General features: G+C 43.5%; 1 protein-coding gene across 1 annotated transcript in view; it reads right to left on the bottom strand.

Moving 5' to 3' along the window:
* Positions 1 to 206: 206 nt before the first annotated feature.
* LOC144698497 (uncharacterized) overlaps positions 207 to 19,914 on the bottom strand; it is a 757,701-nt gene continuing 737,993 nt past the window's right edge. Inside the window, 2 exon segments of the mRNA XM_078570437.1 lie at positions 207 to 1,383; positions 17,197 to 17,718. Coding sequence (XP_078426563.1) covers positions 247 to 1,383; positions 17,197 to 17,718 — 1,659 coding nt within the window. The 3' untranslated portion in view covers positions 207 to 246.

Here is a 19,914-nt window from a genome sequence, read left to right as displayed (position 1 = left end):
AGCCCCTAGAATTGGGCCAGGGTTTATTAACATCAGCAGAAACAGGCCCCAATGAACATGAAAACAAAAACAGAAATACCTGGAAAAACTCAGCAGGTCTGGCAGCATCGGCGGAGAAGAACAAAGTTGACGTTTCGAGTCCTCATGTCCCTTCAACAGAACAAAGTAAAAATAGGAGAGGGGTGAAATATAAGCTGGTTTGTTTCAGTCCTGGATGTGATTAACCGCAAAATCCAATCACTGTAGTCATTTGTGAGCTTGCTGGTGTCTCAGCAGGTGGGATGACTGAAGGAATCCTTTCCCACAGTCAGAGCAGGTGAATTGTCTCTGCCCAGTGTGAACTCGCTGTTGTAAAATGAGGGCAGATGACCATTTGAACCCAGTCCCGCAGTGAGAGCACCTGAATGGTCTCTCGTCACTGTGAACACGTTGATGGGACATCAGTTCACTGGAACTTTTAAAGCGCTTCCCACAGTCTGGGCATTTTAAAGGTCTCTCCCCAGTGTGAACTCGCTGGTGTGTCAGCAGGGTGGACAACTGAGTGAATCCCTTCCCACACTGAGAGCAGGTGAAAGGTTTCTCCCCAGTGTGAAGCCGCTGGTGTCTCAGTAGGGAGTTTAACTGAATGAATCTCTTGCATTTGGAGCAGGTGAACGGTCTCTCCCCAGTGTGAATTTGCTGGTGTACAGTGAGTTGAGATGATCGCCTGAACCCTGTCCCACAGTGAGAGCACCTGAATGATCTCTCATCAGTGTGAGTTCGCTGGTGTTTAATGAGTGCAGACGATGTCTTGAACCCACTCCCACAGTGGGGGCACATGAACGGTCTCTCATCCATATGAACACGTTGATGGCACATCAGATCACGGGAACTTTTATAGCACTTCCCGCAGTCTCGACATTTATGTGGTCTCTCATCAGTGTGAACTCGCTGGTGTGTCAGCAGGTTGTACGAATGCGTGAATCCCTTCCCACACTCAGAGCAGGTGAACGGTCTTTCCCCAGTGTGAATTCATTGGTGTCTCAGCAGGGTGGATGAATCAGTGAATCCCTTCCCACATTGGGAGCAGGTGAACGGTCTCTCCCCAGTGTGAATTCACTGGTGTCTCAGCAGCGAGGATGACTCAGTGAATCCCTTCCCACACTTGGAGCAGGTGAACGATTTCTCTTTGGTGTGAACTCGCTTGTGTCTCAGCAGGGACGAGGAATCAGTGAATCCCTTCCCACAATCAGAACAGGTGAACAGCCTCTCCCCGGTGTGACTGCACTGATGATTTTCCAACTTGGATGGGTAATTGAATCCCTTACCACAGTCCTCACATTTCCGTGGTTTCTCCCCAGTGTGACTATATTTATGTCGACAGACCAGATGTTCGGCTGAAGCCTCGTCCACACACAGAACACGTGTACGGTTTCTCCCCACTGTGAACGGTGCTTTTTCCTTCCATGTTCAAAATCCAATGATATTCAGGTTACCACAAATTGGGCGACCCCATCAGAACTGGATGTGATGTTTGGTTTCAGATTCCAGACTGCAAATCCTCCCCTTCTAAAACCCTGTAAAATTGATTTAAAACAGAAAAAAGAGAGTGAGAGCAAACCCACAAAAACACAAAGGCAGGTTGTGAAATTGAACTGAATGAATCTGGTAATCTGTGGGCCTGGAGCTAGGAATAAGTGACCATGAAAGCTGGTGGATTGTTGCAAAAGCCCAACTGGTTCACTAATGTCCTTCAGGGAAGGGAACATGCCACCTGGTCTGGGTCTGCACAAGACTCTGGCCTCTGTTACAGGAGAGGAAGGGAGGGAGAGAGGGGCAGGAGAGACGGGGGTGAAAGATTTTATACATCTACAATGCAACTTAAGCTTTGACAGAATCTCCCAAACCCTCAGCTTCCATCCCAAGAAGGACCAGGGTAGCAGGTGTACGTGAACACCATCACCTCCAAGTCACAAACCATCTTGACTTGTCTGACATCCAGTACTGGGAAAGAGACATTTCCTCCATTTAAATATTGAGAAGGCAGAAGCCATTTTCTTCAGTCCCTGTTACAAACTCCACTCCCTAGCCAGACTCCATCCCTCTCCCTGGTAACTGTCTGAAACTGAACCAGACTGTTCACAACCATGGTGAAATATTTCACCCTAAGATGAGCTTCCAACCACATATCCACATCATCACCAAGACTGCCTATTTCCATATCAGTAACATTTCCTGACTCCACCCATTCTTAGTTCATGTGCTGCTGAAACTCTCATCCATTTCTTTGTTACCTTTAAACTTAACTAGCCTAATGCTCTCCTGGCCGGCCTCCCACATTCAACCTCCCTGTAATTTTCAAAACTCTGCTACCTGTGTGCTTACTCGCACAAAGTCATGTTCACCCCTCACCCCTGTGCTCAGTGACCTACAAAGGTTTCCTTTTCATAAGCACCAACATTTCAAAATTATCATCCTTGTTTTGCTCCATGGTTGTGATCATCCCTGTCTCTGTAATCTCCTCCAGCCATATACCCCTCCGAGATCTCTACCCTTATCTAATTCCGGCCTCTTGGGCATTCCTGATCTTAATCGCTACACCATGGGTGACCGTTCTTTCATTTGCCTAGTCCACAAACTCTGAAATATCCTCCTTAAATCTCTCCACCTCACTTTCCCCCTTTAAGATTCTCCCTAAAACCTACCCCTTTGACCAAGCTGCCCTAATATCTCGTCTTGTGGCTCAGTGTCAAATGTTAATTTGTGACATTTCTGTGAAATGTCTTGGAAAGTTTCATTGTTTTAAAGGCACAATATAAATACAAATTATTGTCACTGACCTGGACATATATCGTTGTTTCTGTCTCATCAAGAAGACATTGTTACTCAAAGTGTGAAGCAGAAAGAATGGGAACAACTTGTCCATCAGTCATCGAAAAGGTTCCAAAAACATTGCCCCCTATAAAAATGGCGGCCGCGCATGCGCCCTGCTGCACATTGCCCCCAATAAAGATGGCGATCGTTAATCAGGATCTGCAACGGGGAGAAAGATGCGGCCTCGCTCAGTGCAAAAGGGGGGACCGGGAAGTTCGATTTTTGGGGTTTGCGGTTTACACAACATGTTTCCGAAACCACTCCGCTCACCCACCAGTTCCATCGCTCCCTTCGTCCTGCCATTTTTACACTCACCGATTGCGGATCCGAGAAAGAACCTCTCCAGCGCCATTACTCACACTGCGCATGCTTCACTCCCAGCCCGGCCACGCCCCCGTTCACTACGATTGGTTGGAGGACTAGTTGGACCTCCAGTCCCGCCCCCATCTTCCTATTGGTCCGGAGCAACCGTCAATCAGCCGGGCATTGTGACGGTTTCAGATGGTGAGCGCGGCCACAGACTCAGCCTGACTTGCTGATTCTTGGCAGCATTTTCTGTTTGGGAATTAGAGCTAGAGATGGATGGTCAGTTCCCCTCTGTCCGGGGGGGATTCACACTCATTTCCCTAGTGCACTGATTATCACCTTTATTTTACATGAGAAAGTCCCCGGTTCAATCCCGGCTGGAAGCTTTGTGTTTACAATTGTTTTTTTTTGATTCATTCATGAGAAGCTGGGGGAAGTTCAAGGATTTTGACCCAGTGACAGTGAAGGAACAGTGATATATTTCCAAGTCAGGATGATGAGTGACTTGGAGGGGAACTGCGAGGTGGTGGTGCTCCCATCTATCTACTGCCCTTGTCCTTCGAGATGGTAGTGCTGATGGGTTTGGAAGGTGCTGTCTAAAGAGCCTTGGTCAATTCCTGCAGTGCATCTTGCAGACGGTACATGCTGCTGCTACGGTGCTTCGGTGTTGAGGGAGTGAATGTTTGTGGAAGGGCAGCCAATTCACCAAAGCTCCTTCAACACCACCTTACAAACCCACTACTACCATTTAAAAGGACAAGGGCAGCAGATAGATGGGAACACCACCACCTGGACATTCGCCTCCAAGCCACTCACCATCCTGACTTTGAAATATATCGTTGTTCCTTCACTGTTGCTGGGTCAAAATCCTAGTACTCCCTCCCAAACAGCACAGTGGGTGTACCTACACCACATGGACTGCAGTGGTTCAAGAAGGCAGCTCACCATCACCTTCACAAGGGCAAGTTGGGATGGGCAATAAATGCTGGCCCAGCCAGATAAGCCCACACCCCATGAAAGGATAATTAAAAAAATCAAGCGGGTTGCTTTGTCCTGGATGGTGTTGCAATCTTGTGAGTGCTGTGGGAGCTGCACTCATCCAGGCAAGTGGGAGAGGATTGCATCACAATCCTGACTGTGCCTTGTAGATAGTGGACAAGCCTTGGGGAGTCAGGAGGTGTGTTACGCGTCGTAGGATTCCTCACCTCTGACCTTCTCTTGTAGACACAGTATTTATATGGCTGGTCTAGTTCAGTTTCTGGTCAAAGGTAACCCCCAGGACATTGTTTGGTTGGAGATTCAGCAGCAGTAATGCCATAACAATTCTGTAATAGACACATCAACTGTCCTGCCATCCTTGAAGTGTTTTAAATAATTATTTAATTATATTAATCATTTATTTATCTTGCTTTTTAATACATTTTATTATCTTGACCTCCAATTTGAATACTATTTGAAAGCTTAAGAATACAACTGACCTTAAGCACTCACCAGATACTCACCAAGCAGCTAGCTCCTTTCCCTGTAGTAGAGCATGAACCAATTCCTAAAGTGTGAGAAAGATAGAAAAAGGAAATGAACACCTCCTCCCTCCACTTCACCGAACTCCCCCTCTCACCAAACTCCAAGTATGCACACATTTGCCTTAGCTGCACTGAAGAGGCCTGTATTTATAGCCAACTGACCTGGGGCTAGAGTAACCAGACCAGTTAGCGAATTAACTACTCAGCTCTCACAACAGAGAGTCAGTCTTAGCTGCAAAAAAAAATAAATTAGCCTGCTTACACAGTATTTTCCAGTTACTGCTAATGGAGGAAAGGTTAGCAACAGGAGGAGGGAATGTGGAGCTGAGGCCACAATCAGGTCAGCTATGATCTTACTGAACGTCTGAGCAGGATAAGGGGTCGAATAACCTACTCCTGCACCTAATTCATAGGTTGAATACAGTGTGTTTAATACAAAGCTGATTTGTTTGACTTTATTCAGAATAATAATGCAATAATTGGGCCGCAGTTTATTAACATCAGCAGAAACAGACAGCTATGCACATGGTTCAGTCCTGGATGTGATTAGCAGCAAAATCCAATCACTGTAGTTACTTGTGAACTCGCTGGCGTGTCAGCAGGGTAGATAACTGATTGAATCCCTTCCCACACTCGGAGCAGGTGAATGGCCTCTTTCCAGTGTGAACTCGCTGGTGCAGCAGTAGGCTGGATGACTGAGTGAATCCCTTTCCACATTTGGAATGGCCTCTCACCAGTGTCAATTCGCTGGTGTTCAATGAGGTTAGATGATCGCCTGAACCCAGTCCCACTGTGAGAACACCTGAACGGCCTCTCGTCAGTGTGAACACGTTGATGGGTCATCAGTTCCTGGGATCTCTTAAAGCACTTCCTGCAGTCTGGGCATTTAAAAGGTCTCTCATCAGTCTGAACACGCTGATGAGACATCAACCGTGGAGGTGTCTGGAGGAAGTCTGACACATGCACTCCACAGGGTGAGTAGAGGAAAGGGGAGGAATTACTTGTTGAAATAGGGAGCTAAGGACAATAGCATTAAACGGGAATCACTGGGAATGGAGCAGCGGGATCTTAATCAGAGAATCACAGAATGGTTACAACACAGAAGGAGGCTGTTCAGCCTGTGTTGTCTGCCCCGCCCCCTGAAGGAACAATTTACCGAATGCCACCTCTCCACAATAGTCCCGTAGCCCTGCGTTTTCCCCCTTGTGTTAAACAAGGCTTAGTTAAGCAACGGCAGAGCAAAAAACAAAAAAAAACAACTTATTTCCGGAGTGAAACAGGATGGGGTGCAGGTTAATGTACCTGTGCAGGTCCATCAGCCGTCTGCATGCAGTGTTCAGTGGTCCCTGGGGGAGGTGATGAAGATGATTTGAGACACAGCACAGGGCGGAAGGTCCCCCCCCCCGATCCCCCTGGTTCCACAAACGACTCACCTTGGACTGTCCCGCACCTGGGCAGGGCGGGATCAAGGTGCAGGAAGCTGCAAGCTGGTAGGTTGAGCTGTGAACTGGGCGGAGTTGGGGGGTTTGAGTGACAGGTCTGGGGCTATATCAGAGCAGGCACAGTCACTGCTTCCCCCTTTCCTCGTGGATGTTTTAATGGAGTCGTGTTGGTGAGTGTTTCTAAACTCTGACTCACTATCCCGGGAATGGTGGTAGATTGGAGGTTGCTGTGAGTGTTAGAGTATATTGTTTCTCCTTATTCTTCCCGCTTCTCCAAATACCAGATCCAGGCTGCAGCCTCTGGTCACTCCGGTTTTCAGTCTCGGCCCTGGAATGGGTGCGCAAGAGCAGAAGCGCGGCTTGTTGTTCTACAATAATGGCGGGTGATCAACCCAGAATTCCTTGCAAGTTAGAATAAGCTCTATCTCCATCAGCAGGAGCGCAAACCGACCTCATTTCACTGTTTTGAATTTCATTTTCCGTTTCTCAGTCCAGTTTGCGATCCTATTTATGTTTATTATGTCTATTTATGTCTGCTCTGAAGAAGAGTCATGCGGACTCGAAATGTTAGCTCTGTTTCTTTCTCCACAGATGCTGCCAGACCTGCTTAGTTTTTCCAGCATTTTCTGTTGTTATTTCATACTTCCAGCATCCGCAGTATTTTGTTTTTACCTATTTATGTCTTACTGTATTTTGCTGCAGTTGACCACATTCTAAGCTCTACCCACCCGAGCGTTGTCGTATAAAATTGTGACAACCTCCCTTCAAATGATAGTGCACACATTTTAGATAGAGTGGTTTCTCGGGCTCACAGTATTGTGGGAACTGTGGCCGCCATTATTTAGCGGCTGTCTTGAATGTTTTGTTGCAGGTTGACAGCAGGTCAGGGACCTGAGTGCTTAAACCTGTTTCTCACTCCACAGATGCTGTCCGATTCGCTGAATATTTATAGTATTTTATCTTTTTTATTTCATTCCCAGCCTCTGCAGAATTTTGCATTTGTTTTATTGCTTTGTAGAGCCGAGTTTAGAAACACAGGAGGACCAATTAGAAGCCCGGCTGGGTGTTGGATGCGGAAGCCGGTCCCTGGCCTCCTGTGTGGGTGTTTACTGTTTCAGTTTGAGCTGGAGTGGAGCTGAGGGAGTAGCTGCCTGGTTTAACCCCAAGGACAGTGGAATCCAGTCGGGCCTAGCAATTTCCGATGTGGAACTGTCAAAGGAGTTAAATTCCAGGAGACGTTCGGTTTTTGCACTGACACTATCCATTCAATATAAAATAATCCTGTTTTCGCGACAGGTATTTCTATACTGCCTTTGAATCCACTTGACATATCAAGACTGCTTAAAAAAATTAAAAAAATCACTCTTTGAACCAGTTGGGTCCATCAGCTTTCAAGGTCATTTTGCAAGGCCGGCCCCACAAATTCCCAGATTCATTCAGCTCAATTTCACAACCTGCCTTTGTGTTTTTGTGGGTTCTCTCTCACTCCCATTTTTCTGTTTTAAATCAGTTGTACAGGGGATTATAAGGGGAGGATTTGCGGTCGGGAAACTCAAACCAAACATCACATCAGGATCTGATGGAGTCGCCCAATTTATCGTAGCCTGAATATCATCGGATTTTGAACATGGAAGGAAAAAGATTTGTTCACAGTGGGGAGAAACATTACACATGTTCTGTGTGTGGACGAGGCTTTAGCCAATCATCTGGCCTGTCAAGACACAAGTGTCGACGCTCTGCGGGGAAACTGTGGAAATGTAGAGACTGTGGGAAGGGATTCCATGCCCCATCCCAGATGGAAACTCATCAGCGCACTCACACTGGGGAGAGACAGATCAGATGTACTGTGTGTGAGAAGGGATTTGCTGATTCATCCACTGTACTAAATCAGAAGCATGTTCACACTGGAGAGAGGCCATTGCCTGCTCATTGTGCAGGAACGGATTCACTCAATTATCAAATCTGCTGACACATCAGCGAGTTCACATTGGGGAGAAGCCATTCACCTGATCACAGTGTGGAAAGGGATTCACTCAGTCATCCCACCTGCTGACAGACAAGCACACTCACAAAGGGGAGAAGCAGTTCACTAGTGGAAGGGATTCGTTCAGTCAGCTAACCTGCTGAAAGACCAGCGAGTTCGCAAATGACTACAGTGATTGGATTTTGCTGTTACTCACATTCAAGACTGAACCATATCATTGGGAGCTCTTTCTGATGATGTTAATAAACTCCAGCCCTGTCATTCTGGTTAATATTCTGGATAAAATAAAATACAAATCAGCTTTTTGTTAAATAAACTGTGTACTGAGTTTATTTTAACATCTCAAACACAAGTTAGTTCCTTTGAAGGGCTCTCCCTCTCCTTCAAATCTGTCATCATGACTCCCTCCTTAATTAAACCAACTGTTGAACCCAATGTCCTTGCAAATGAACTCCCCATCTCTCATCACTCTTTCATCTCTAAAGTCCCTGTCACCTTCCAGATCCATCTTTCCCAGAACTCCATGTTTCATTCCTACAATAATTTCCCTGCCCCTGTTACGGTGTCAAAACCACTCTTCTCAAAGTCACAAATTACATTCTCTGTGAACCTGACAAAGGTATCCGCTCCCTCATTGTCCTCATGGGCCTGCCTGTAGCCTTTGACACTGTTGACCAGGCAACCTTCTCCGATGCCTCTCCACTAGTGTCCAGCTGGGTGGGAAAGCGCGCTCCTGATTCCTTTCTGATCTATCTCATTTGTCATCAAGCTGTTAATGTATATCACATTATTGGGAAATATTTATCTTTTAAATTAAATGTTTAGTCTGTGTGTGTATAAATTGGATTAAAGCCAGCTAGTCTGGGTGCTTTGATGTGTACTAGTTTTGAGATGTAAACAGAGAAGGAGAGGTGCATTTGCATTTTGTTGAATAGAGCATTCAAGAAGTGGGGTGAAATCTTGCACGTAGCTAGTAGATACTAAGCAATGTTCATATTACTGATAAAAATATACTATAAAAAGAGTTTTATTGTTAGAAGAGGTGGAGTTCAAAGAGGCTGGTGATGCAGTCAGAAATTACATTAAATGAGATGTGTTGGATATAATGAGTTTTGTGTAGGCAAGACAGACGCAATGTAAGATCAAAGCAGCTGTAAGCCGACAACTGTCTCCACAGGAAGTAAAGTGAAAGGAACCTCCTTCTGAATTTGTAAGGTGAAAATGCTTTGCCTGGTGTCTGCTTAAAACCTACGGATTGCTGTTGCCTTAATGGAGATTAGTTTGGGAATTTGTTAAAAGCTATGGTGGTAGTAATTTGTAGCCATGTGTATATATTTAACTTGTGTAACTTAATTAAAATTTTCCTTTAGTTTAATTTTTTAAAAAAAACTTCTCAAGAGCTGGTGGTCTGATTCCTGAATTTAGAGTTGTCTCAAAAATATAGGTTATGACAGTTGTTTAATGTTTCCCTCTGGGATTTTGAAATAACTCAGCTTTACTAACTGCTGGGTCATAACAATTTAGGTGAAGTCCAGTAATAAAAATATTTCTAATTCCTTGATTGGTTTGGAATTGGTGAATCTTAAGGTTATGAGAAGCACTTAGAGTTCAGGAGTTGGTGAGGTATTTTAGAAGTGGTGAGACTGCAGGGTGGCTTTGGGAATTGCAGAGGCTTGTCTGGGCGTGGAAGTGATAACTCTGATTGGGTTGGAGAAAAAAAAAACAGAAGTAAGATTACAGAGTTGGCAGATAATGTAAAATTGGGGTTACCCGAAGGTGCTAGAAAATCAGATATAATTAAAAGTATAGCACAGCATCTGCAGTTGGAAATGAAACCTGACACTGGCGAATCATAGCTGGAGATAGTGAGACTTCAGCTGCAAATGAAAAAGCTTGAATTAAAAGCAAAGGACAGAGAAATGGCTTTTAAAAGGGGATCATAAACTCTTAAGATGGAGAAGGAGGAAAGAGAAAACAAAGGGAAAGAGGGAATAGCAACTGAAAATGTTGGAATTTAAAACACAGATGCCAATAGGTGAGGAAGGATTTATCTCTAGAGTAGAACCAGTGGGGAGATGTTTACAATTATACAAGCTCTTCCAAAGTTTGAGGGAAAATATATTGAAGCATTCTTTATTTCACTTGAGAAGCTAGCTAAACATATGAAATGGCCACAGGAAAACCAGACGTTATTATTACATCTTTGTTGTTCGGTAGGGCGCTTGAGGTTTATGCTTCACTATCAGAGGAAATGTTGGTGAATTATGACGTGGTGAAAAAGGCTATTTTGAGTGCATATGAGTTACTTCCTGATGATACGGGTGTTAAAAGTAGAAATAACCTTCTTAGGGAAGCCATACTTTTGAAATAATTTAAAGATTCTTTCTGTAGTGAGAACTCGTGTGGAGGAACAGAGGATTGATTCTGTAAGACAAGCAGCAGAGATAGCTGACGATTATGAGTTAGTTCATAGAGCTAAACATTTTTTCCGTCACCCTCTCAAATTGGAAAAAGGATAAAAAGTGGGAAGGAGAAAGGAAAGCAGGTAGTCAGGGAATTGAAGCAGCAGCTGGAAGATCTCAGAAGGTTTTTTCACAGAATAAAAAAGAAGCTGCTGAAGGTAGGACTTACATTCGAAAATTGAGGCGTTTTCATTGTAATAAAGTGGGGCACACGAAGTCAGTGTGTTGGAGATTGCAGGAAAAATCTGTTGGGATTGTTGGGGTACAGGAAAGCTCTGGAAGTAAAACTACTGTGGGTTCTGAGGTTCAGGCACAGGAGAAACCCATGGCTTGTGTACAGGTGAAACAGGGAGAATCAGTGAAAGGTGAAGAAGTGGGAATTTGTTAATAGTTTACTCAAGAATATTCTGAGGAGCAGGTTGCAGAAATATGTAAAGATTTTGTGTTTGAAGGGAAAGTATTCCCATGTGTACAGGGTGGAGTAGGTAAATGTGTTAAAATCTTAAGAGACACAGTGGCTAGTCAATCCTTAATGTTGTGGAATAGTGGTATTTGTTGCTTGAAGGGAGTATTGCAGGAGAAGATATTAATAAGTGGGGTTCATGAACCATAAACCTATTCCATTGTGGAAAGTAAATTTAAAGAGCAAATGGAAGACAGGTGAGATTATAGTTGGAGTGGTGGAAAAATTGCCCATTGCAGGGGTTTGATTTATTCTGGGTAATGATATAGCTGGATCGCAAATGTGAGTGATGCCTTTTGTTGGTTGAGGAGCCTATAGAAATGTTTTCAGTTGAAGTGTTACAGAAGGAACATCCCGGATTGTTTCCTGATTGTGTTGTACCGAGATCAAAGGCTCATGGGGAAGAACAATCCAAACAAGATAAGCATGCAGCTCAAGACAAAAAGGAGGTATCGAAATCCAATTAGCTGGCACTGTATTTGATAGCATTGTTCAAAGGAAGGAATACAGGAAAATTCAGCTGAAGTGTTTAACTCAAACAGGTTAGTGGAGTTAGAGAAACATGATTTGCAATTATAACAGGCATAGCTGAAAGCTTATTCAGAAACAGAAGCAACATATATTTCAATAGGTTATTATCTTCGGGAAGGTATTTTGATGAGAAAGTGGCGGTCAGATCATTTCTCAGCAAATGCATCCTGGAGGGAGATGTATCAGATTGTTACCCCATTAGGCTACAGAAATGAGAATCTGAGGATTGCTCATGAAATTCCAATGGGGTAACATTTAGTAAAACACAGGAAAAGATACAGAGGTATTTTATTTTTGGCCAGGATTGTATAGGGATGTAGTCAAATTCTGTAGAACCTGTTATACGTGTCAAATAACAGGAAATTCACTAACAGTGATTAAACCTGCGCCTTTAATCGCAATACCAGCATCTGAAGAAACTTTTACCAGTCATGATTGATTGTGTAGGACCCCTCCCTAAGACTAAAAGTGGAAATCCATATTTATTGACAATATTGGGTGTGTCTACAAAGTTTCCTGAAGCGATACCTTTGAGAAATATTTCAACTAAGAAGATTGTGGAGGAGTTAATTAAATGTTTTAGAAGATATGGTTTACCTAAGGAAATACAATTAGGTCAGATTTCATGTCACATCTGTTTAAGGAATTAATGAACAGCTTGGGGATTAAGCAGTTTAAGTACACAGCTTATCATCTTGAGTCACAAGAAGCTTTAGAAAGATGGCATCAAAGTTTAAAAATTATGATGAGAGCATACTGTCAAGATTATGCACAGGATTGGGATACAATAAATCCATTTTTGTATTTTGCTATTGGAGACACGCCTAATGCGTCGACTAGTTTTAGCCCTTTGGACCTGGTTTATGGTCATGAGGTAAGGGGACAACTGAAATTGATTCATGAGTAATTGGTGGGTCAAAATTCAGGAACTACTCTCCTCGATTTCGTATCAAATTTCAGGGAAAGGTTGAACAGAGCATTTGAGTTGGCTGGGGAACATTTAAGGACATCACAGCAAGTTATGAAATTGAAAACAAATAAGAAAGCTAAAACTCGCAGTTTTGTTTTGGGAGAGAAATTACTAGTTTTGTGACCAATGCTAGGTGATTTATTAAATGCAAGATTTAGTGGGCCTTACAGGGTTGAAAAAAAATTAAGTGAAATAAATTATTTGATAAATACTCCAGATAGAAGAAAGAAGCAGAGGGTGTGTCATTTAAATATGCTTGAAAAGTACTTTGACAGGGAAGAGGAACAAAAAGAGGTATCACTGACGGTGGATGGCGAGAAAGAGATAGAAGTGCAGGATTCTGACATTGATATTCCTCTAATCAAATTGGATAATGAGGGGGTGCTTGAAAATTTAAATTAAATATTGAGTTACCTTCCAAGCAAGTATCAAAGTGATTTGGAAAAGATATTATAGTCACACAAACCTATTTGTGGAAATAAGCTGGGAAGGGCAAATTTAACCGTACATGATGTATGTATAGAAAGATCATCTTCAATATTCTTAAAGATTAAATCCGGCAAAAGTTATCACAAGTACAAAAATAAATTGATTTCATGCTTCAAAATGATATGATGTCATTGAGTTGAATTTCAGTAATTGGAGATTCCCTATTGCACTGGTAACGAAACCAGATGGAACAGAAAGACTGTGTGTGGACTATTGAAAGGTGAGTGTGGTGACAAAAGAGAATTCATATCCCATACCATGGTTGGAAGATTGCATTGAGAAAGTGGGACAATCGAAATTGTTTGACTTGGCTTGCTGAAAGGATTTTGGCAGGTACCGTTGTTAGAGAGAGCAAAGGAGCTAACAGCTTTTGTGACGCCAAGTGGACTATATCAGTTTAAAGTCATGCCATTTGGTATGAAGAATGCACCTGTCAAATTTCAAAGACTGACAAACACAATAATTCCAGGTCTAAGCAATTGTGCAGTTTATTTGATGATCTAATTGTTTTCAGTCAGACGTGGGAGGTGCATTTACAGCATCTAGAAGAATTATTTACTCGACTACAAGAAGAATTTGGTGATGCACTTGACTAAAAATGAATTTGCAAAAGTTCAAGATATGGTTTCTGGGCCATACCATTGGACATGGTAAGGTGGCTCTGAGAGATGCAAAAGTCAAGACTATCGTGGATCTCCCAGCGCCTACAACAAAATGAGAAGTTTTGAGAATTATGGGTATGAAAGGATTTTACTGGAAATTTGTACCAAATTTTAGCCAAGTAGTAGCTCTGCTGACTGAACTCAAAAAAGAACGAGAAGTTTCAATGTACACTGGAGAGTCAGAAGTGATTCGATAGTTTGATACATGTATTAAGTGCGAGATCAGTGTTGGCAGTACCCAATTACACCAAGCAATTCAAGTTGGACATTGATGCAAGCAATAGAGGCACTGGGGCTGTACTGTTACAAGAAGATGACACTGGAATTGAAAAACCAACAGGGTATTTTTCACAGAAGCTGAATATACAACACAGAAGATATTCAACGATTGAAAAAGAGACTTTAGATTTGGTGTTAGCATTGCAGCAGTTTGAAATTTATGTTGCAAACAATTCATCAGAGCCAAATGTTTCTACAGGCAATAATCCTTTGATGTTTTTGGACAAATTTCGAGACATAAGTGCAAGGCTTTTCATTATTACATCCATTTAATCTACAGATTATACATATTGCTGGAAGAGAAAATCTGTTCGCAGATGAGTCTGAAGCTTAAAGGAAAATGGGACATTTAAAAAAAAACCTAAACACTGAAATGGAGTGATTTCTGTTGATACCAAGGACTTGTGTGTGTATATATATATATATATAGTTATCTTAATGCATGCATCTGATAATGTAATCGTGTAATAAGTATAGGGGATAGTGTGAGATGAGTTATTAAAATGAAGCCATCTTTTAGAATTATGACGGTTTTTCAATAGGGAGGGGGATGTCATGAAGCTATTACCATATATAATATTATTGGAAAATACTTTTGTTTTAAAATAGAGGTTTAGTCTGTGAGTGTGTCTTATTTGGATTAAAGCCAGCTAGTCTGGGTGCTTTGATTTACACTAGTTTTGATATGTAAACAGAGGAGTAGAGGTGCATTTGCATTTTGTTGAATAGAGCATTCAAGAAGTGTGGTGAAATGTGGCACATAGCTGGCAGAGACCAAGCAATGTTGATATTACTAATGAAATTGGGACTATGAAATGGGGTTTATTGTTAGAAGAGGTGGAGTTCAAAGAGTCTAGTGATCTAATGAAAATTTACATTGAATGAGATGTGCACTTGATCTTACTTAGCTTCCAATACATAAATTAACAGATTCAGACAAAAAAAAACTGATCAAGGCAAAATAGTGTGGATGCTGGAAATCTGAAACAAAAACAAAAAATGCTGTAAAAAGTCAGGAGGTCTGACAGCATCTGTGGAGAGAAAGACAGAGTTAACGCTTTGAGTCCTTATGAGTCTTCTTCAGAGCGAAGAGAAGTAAAAATGTGGTGAAATTTATACTGCTTAATGGGGGTGGAGCTGGTGAATCTGCATTGAAGGCCAGCGATACGTGGAGTTAAAAGAGAGATTGCCAAAGATGTCATAAACAAAAGGTCAAAGGGGTGTTGACGATGATGGTACTGGCGAAAGGAGGTGCTAATGGTGACATTAAGGGTAGAAAGCAGAATGTGATAATAGTCGGACAAGGGTAAGCACTCTTGAAAAAAAACATGAGCAACCGACAGATGGCTCTAGTGGGGGTGGGGTGGGGGGAGGGGAAGGTGGTGGGAAAAAAGATCGAAAATAGGCTATAAGGTGGGGATAAAACGATGAATAAAATTAAAAATGAATTTTAAAAATAATAATAAAAATAAGTGGAAAAATAACAATTAAAAAGTGAAAATTAAGATTGAAAAAAGTGGATAAAAAAAGGGTGATGATGGAGGAGAGAGTTCATGGGATGAAGTTGTTGAACTCAATGTTAAGTCCGGAAATAAACTGAAACTGGGATTGTAATGGCGGCCAGATTACCCACAATCCCGTGCGCCTGAGAAGCCGCCCTATCTGCCGCGGGTTGTCTGGGTGGAATGCGCATGCTCGGAGTCTCCTGCTCTCTTTGCTTGATGTTGGTGCCGGAGAGAAGCCGGAAGCGGCGGATTGACAGATTGGAGAATGTTCATTGGTTCAGATTCGGCTCTGGGGCCGCACTCGGGATTTGTAAACCCCGCCCCCCGACACAGACCACTCACCTGACAGCTCACAATGCCCGGCTGATTGACGGCAGCTGGGGACCAATAGGAAGAGGGAGGCGAGGCTGGCGGCTCGAGTGGGAGCAGCTGATCCTCCAAGCAATCAGAGTGAAAGAGGGGCGGGGCTGAGCCCGGATCTCCCTCATTGGCTGAAACTCTGCATCATTCTGAAAACGGATTGTCTCAAACTCCAGGAGAAAACTGGACCTTTCTGTTTGTGACTTTAAACAGATGAAACCCTGTGGGTGTGGAGCAGACATTTCAACAATTGTTACTGATGAAACAATGTACAAACAATTCAAGGGCTGACTTTAAGGAATAATAGGGCAGACAGGGAAAGTCATCGTTACCACTGGAGGGAACAAGGAGGGTCCCTGGTTTCAATAAATGAACGAGCAGAAGGGCTAGGACAGGTTAGGGAGAAGGTTAATACTGTCATCATTGAGAACATCACATGAAAGCCAAGGCCAAGGAGAGGGGGGCCCACCACAGACAGGTCGAGAAGGACCAGAAGGGAAAGTTCACCTTTGTCACAGCCATATGGAATGTCATTTGTGGCTTCAATAAGAACTGTTTTGGAACTGTGGCGGGGAATAAACCTGATTGGAGGGATTCAAACCTGGTGTTCTAGGAAAGATGGACATGGATTTGGGAGATTACAAAACGTTTAAGTATTTTTGAAAGGAAAGTGAGGATGGAGATGGGGTGGCAGCATGCAAAGATGGAGGAGTGAAGGGTTTGTGTTTTTGTTTAAGGACAGTGGTAACGATGTAAGATTTAAAGGAGAGAGGAACAGTACCTGAAAAGAGAAAACCATTGACAATGTTAGCAAAGATGGGGAAGTTGTGTTGTCAGTCGTTTAGTGGCAATAGGGTCGAGAGAGAAGGTGGTGCACACAGTGGGCACTGAGAGGTCATGAGGGAAGGTGGGAGAGAAACTGGAGAAAGATGTGGGCTCAGGGCTTGGACAAGGGGGAACTTTAGAGACAGTTTGTTCCGGTGGGAGAGTGGAAGGGAGGGAAGCAGCTGATCGGATTGTCTAAGTCTAAGTGACAAAGAAGCTCCATGAGTTCCTCATATTCTAGCTGGAGGTGAGGGTGGAGGAGGCAGGGGTGAGGGAGAACCCTTCAAAAGTAACTAACTTGTGTTAGAGATATTATAAAGGCTCGACACACAGTTTACCTAATACAAAGCAGATTTATTTGAATTTTACTGGGTTGGAGTTTATTAACATCAGCAGAAACAGACCCCAATGAAAACTGTTCAGATCTGAATGGCATTTGTAAGAAAATCCAAACCCTGCAATTCCTTGTGGACTCTGTGGTGCTTCAGCAGGTGGGATGAGCGAGTGAATCCCTTCCCACACACTGAGCAGATGAATGGCCTCTCCCCCGTGTGAACTCGCTGGTGTGTCTGCAGGAGGGATGACTGAGTGAATCTCTTCCCACACACAGAGCACGTGAATGGTCTCTCTCCAGTATGAGTGCGTCGATGAATTTCAAGCTGGGATGGTCTATTAAATCCTCACCCACAGTTCCCACGTTTCCACGGTTTCTCCCCAGTGTGAACTCGCTTGTGTTTCAGTAGGGTAGATGCATCTGCAAATCCCTTTTCACACACAGTGCAGGTAAATGGCCTCTCCCCATTGTGAACTCGCTGGTGTGTCTGCAGCGTGGATAACTGAGTGAATCCCTTCCCACACTCAGAGCAGGTAAACGGCCTCTCCCCAGTGTGAATTCTCTTGTGTTTCAGTAGAGTGGAAGGATCTGAAAATCCCTTTTTACACACTGAACATGTGAATGGCCTCTCTCCAGTGTGAGTGCGCCGATGAATTTCCAACTGGGATGGGTAACTGAACCTCTTCCCACAGTCCCCACATTTCCACGGTTTCTGCCCAGTGTGACTGCACTTGTATTCTGACAAGTCAGATGATCGGCAGGAGCCTCGTCCACACACAGAACACGTGCACAGTTTCTCCCCACGGTGAACGGTGCTTTTTCCCTCCATGTTCAAAATCCGATGATATTCAGGTTACGATGAATTGGCGACACTGTCAGATCCTGATGTGATGTTTGGTTTGGGTTTCCCGACTTCAAATCCTCCCCTTCTAATACCCTGTGAAATTGATTTAAAACAGAAAAAAGGAAGTGAGAGAGAACCCACAAAAACACAAAGGCAGGTTATGAAATTGAGCTGAATGAATCTGGGAACTTGTGGGACCGACACGAGGAAAAAGTGACCATGAAAACTGCTGGATTGTCATAAAAACCCAACTGGTTCACTAATGTCCTTCACGAATGGAACCTGCCAACTAGTCTAGGCCTACACAAAACACCAGCATCTCTGGGAGGAAACAGAGAGGGAGATGGGAGAGGCAGGGGTGAAAGAGAGAGATTGTGTACATCTACAACTCCACTGGACCTTCGACAGAATCTCCAAAACCCTCAACCTTCACCACCTGGAAGGACCAGGGTAACAGGTGCATGTGACACTCCAAGTTACACACTGTCCTGACTTGTCCGGCATCCAATACTGGATGAACAGAAATTTCCTCCATTTAAATACTGAGAAGACTGAAGCCATTGTCTTCAGGCCCACTACAAACTCCACTCCCTATTCAATGACTCCATCCCTCTCCTTGACAACTGTCTGAGGCTGAACCAGACTGTTCACAATCATGGTGAAATATTTCACCCCAAGATGAGCTTCCAACCACATATCCACATCATCACCAAGACCGCCTATTTCCACATCAGTAATAAAAACAGAAGATGTCGGAAACACTCTGGAAAGATAGAGATGAAATAGGTTTTGAGTCAGTGAAAGGGGGATTGTGAGGGTAGAACAAAATGGAAGGTCTGTGATCAGGTAGATCCACCTCAGTAACATCGCCCAGCTTTGCCGTTACCTCAGCTCAACCATTTCCGAAACTCTCATCCATTCCTTTGTTCCCTCTAGACATGACGATGCAGACACTTTCCTATCCGGCCTCCCACATTCAACCTCCATAAACCTGAGATCATCCAAAATTTCACTCTCTGTACCACAGAGTCACAGAATTGTTACAGCACAGAAGGAGGCTATTCGGCCCACGCCGTCTGCACCAGCTCTCCAAATGAGCAATTCACTTAATGCTAATCCATACCTTCACCCCGTAACCCTGCACACTCTCCCTTTTCAGGTATTAATCCAATTCCCTTTTGAATGCTTCAATCGAACCTGCCTCCACCACACTCTCAGGCAGAGCATTCCTGATCTTAACCACTCACTGTGTGGTAAGGTTTCTACTAATATCTCCATTGATTCTTTTTCAATTACCTTAAATCTTTGCCCTCTTCTTCTCGAACCTTCCACCAATGGGAATATTTTCTCCCTCTCAACTCTGTCTAGACTCCTGATGATTTTGAATACCTCTATCAAATCTAAAAAAATCTTACTCACACCGTGTCCCTTCCCCCCATCAGCACTCTGCTCATTGGCCTACACTGGCTCCCGGTGCAGCAACACATCAATTTTAAACTTCACATCCCTGGTTACAAATCCTTCTGAGGTCTCCTCCTCTCCATTTCCAGTCACACAGATGTTCAAAATCTCATAGCATAAATAAAACAAACAAACCTTATTCTTTCCACATTCAAAAGCTGATAATATTCAGGTTCTGAGGAATTGAGTGACTGTGAGACTTGAATATGATTGTTGATTTGAGTTTCCTGTCTTGAAATCCTCCCCTTCTAATATCCTGCAAAAGAAATTTACAAGACCTATATCAGAAGAGACAAATATTTCTCTTGGTGAAGTGTAAATCTTCCCCTTCAAACCCCCTGTAAAAGGAGTTTCCAAAATCAAATCCCTGTCAGTCCAGGATTGAAATGCACATAATTCTCTCCTCCTGTTTCCTGGACCAGGATGACCGCGCATGCGCCCTGTTGCACATTGCCCCCTATAAAGATGGCGGCCGGGCCTGGCAAAGGGAGAAATCCAGATTTTTTCGGCCCGTTCTCTGCAAACACAAGACCGGTACCTTGTTATTTGAGGTCTGCAGCCTGCGGCCTGAACTGTATCTTTATGAAGCCTCCCTGCCCACTCCACTGGCTCCATTCCTCC

Source organism: Cetorhinus maximus, chromosome 23 (genome assembly GCF_964194155.1).
Source record: "Cetorhinus maximus chromosome 23, sCetMax3.hap1.1, whole genome shotgun sequence".
NCBI lineage: Eukaryota > Metazoa > Chordata > Chondrichthyes > Lamniformes > Cetorhinidae > Cetorhinus > Cetorhinus maximus.
This window is presented reverse-complemented; position numbering and strand designations above follow the sequence as displayed.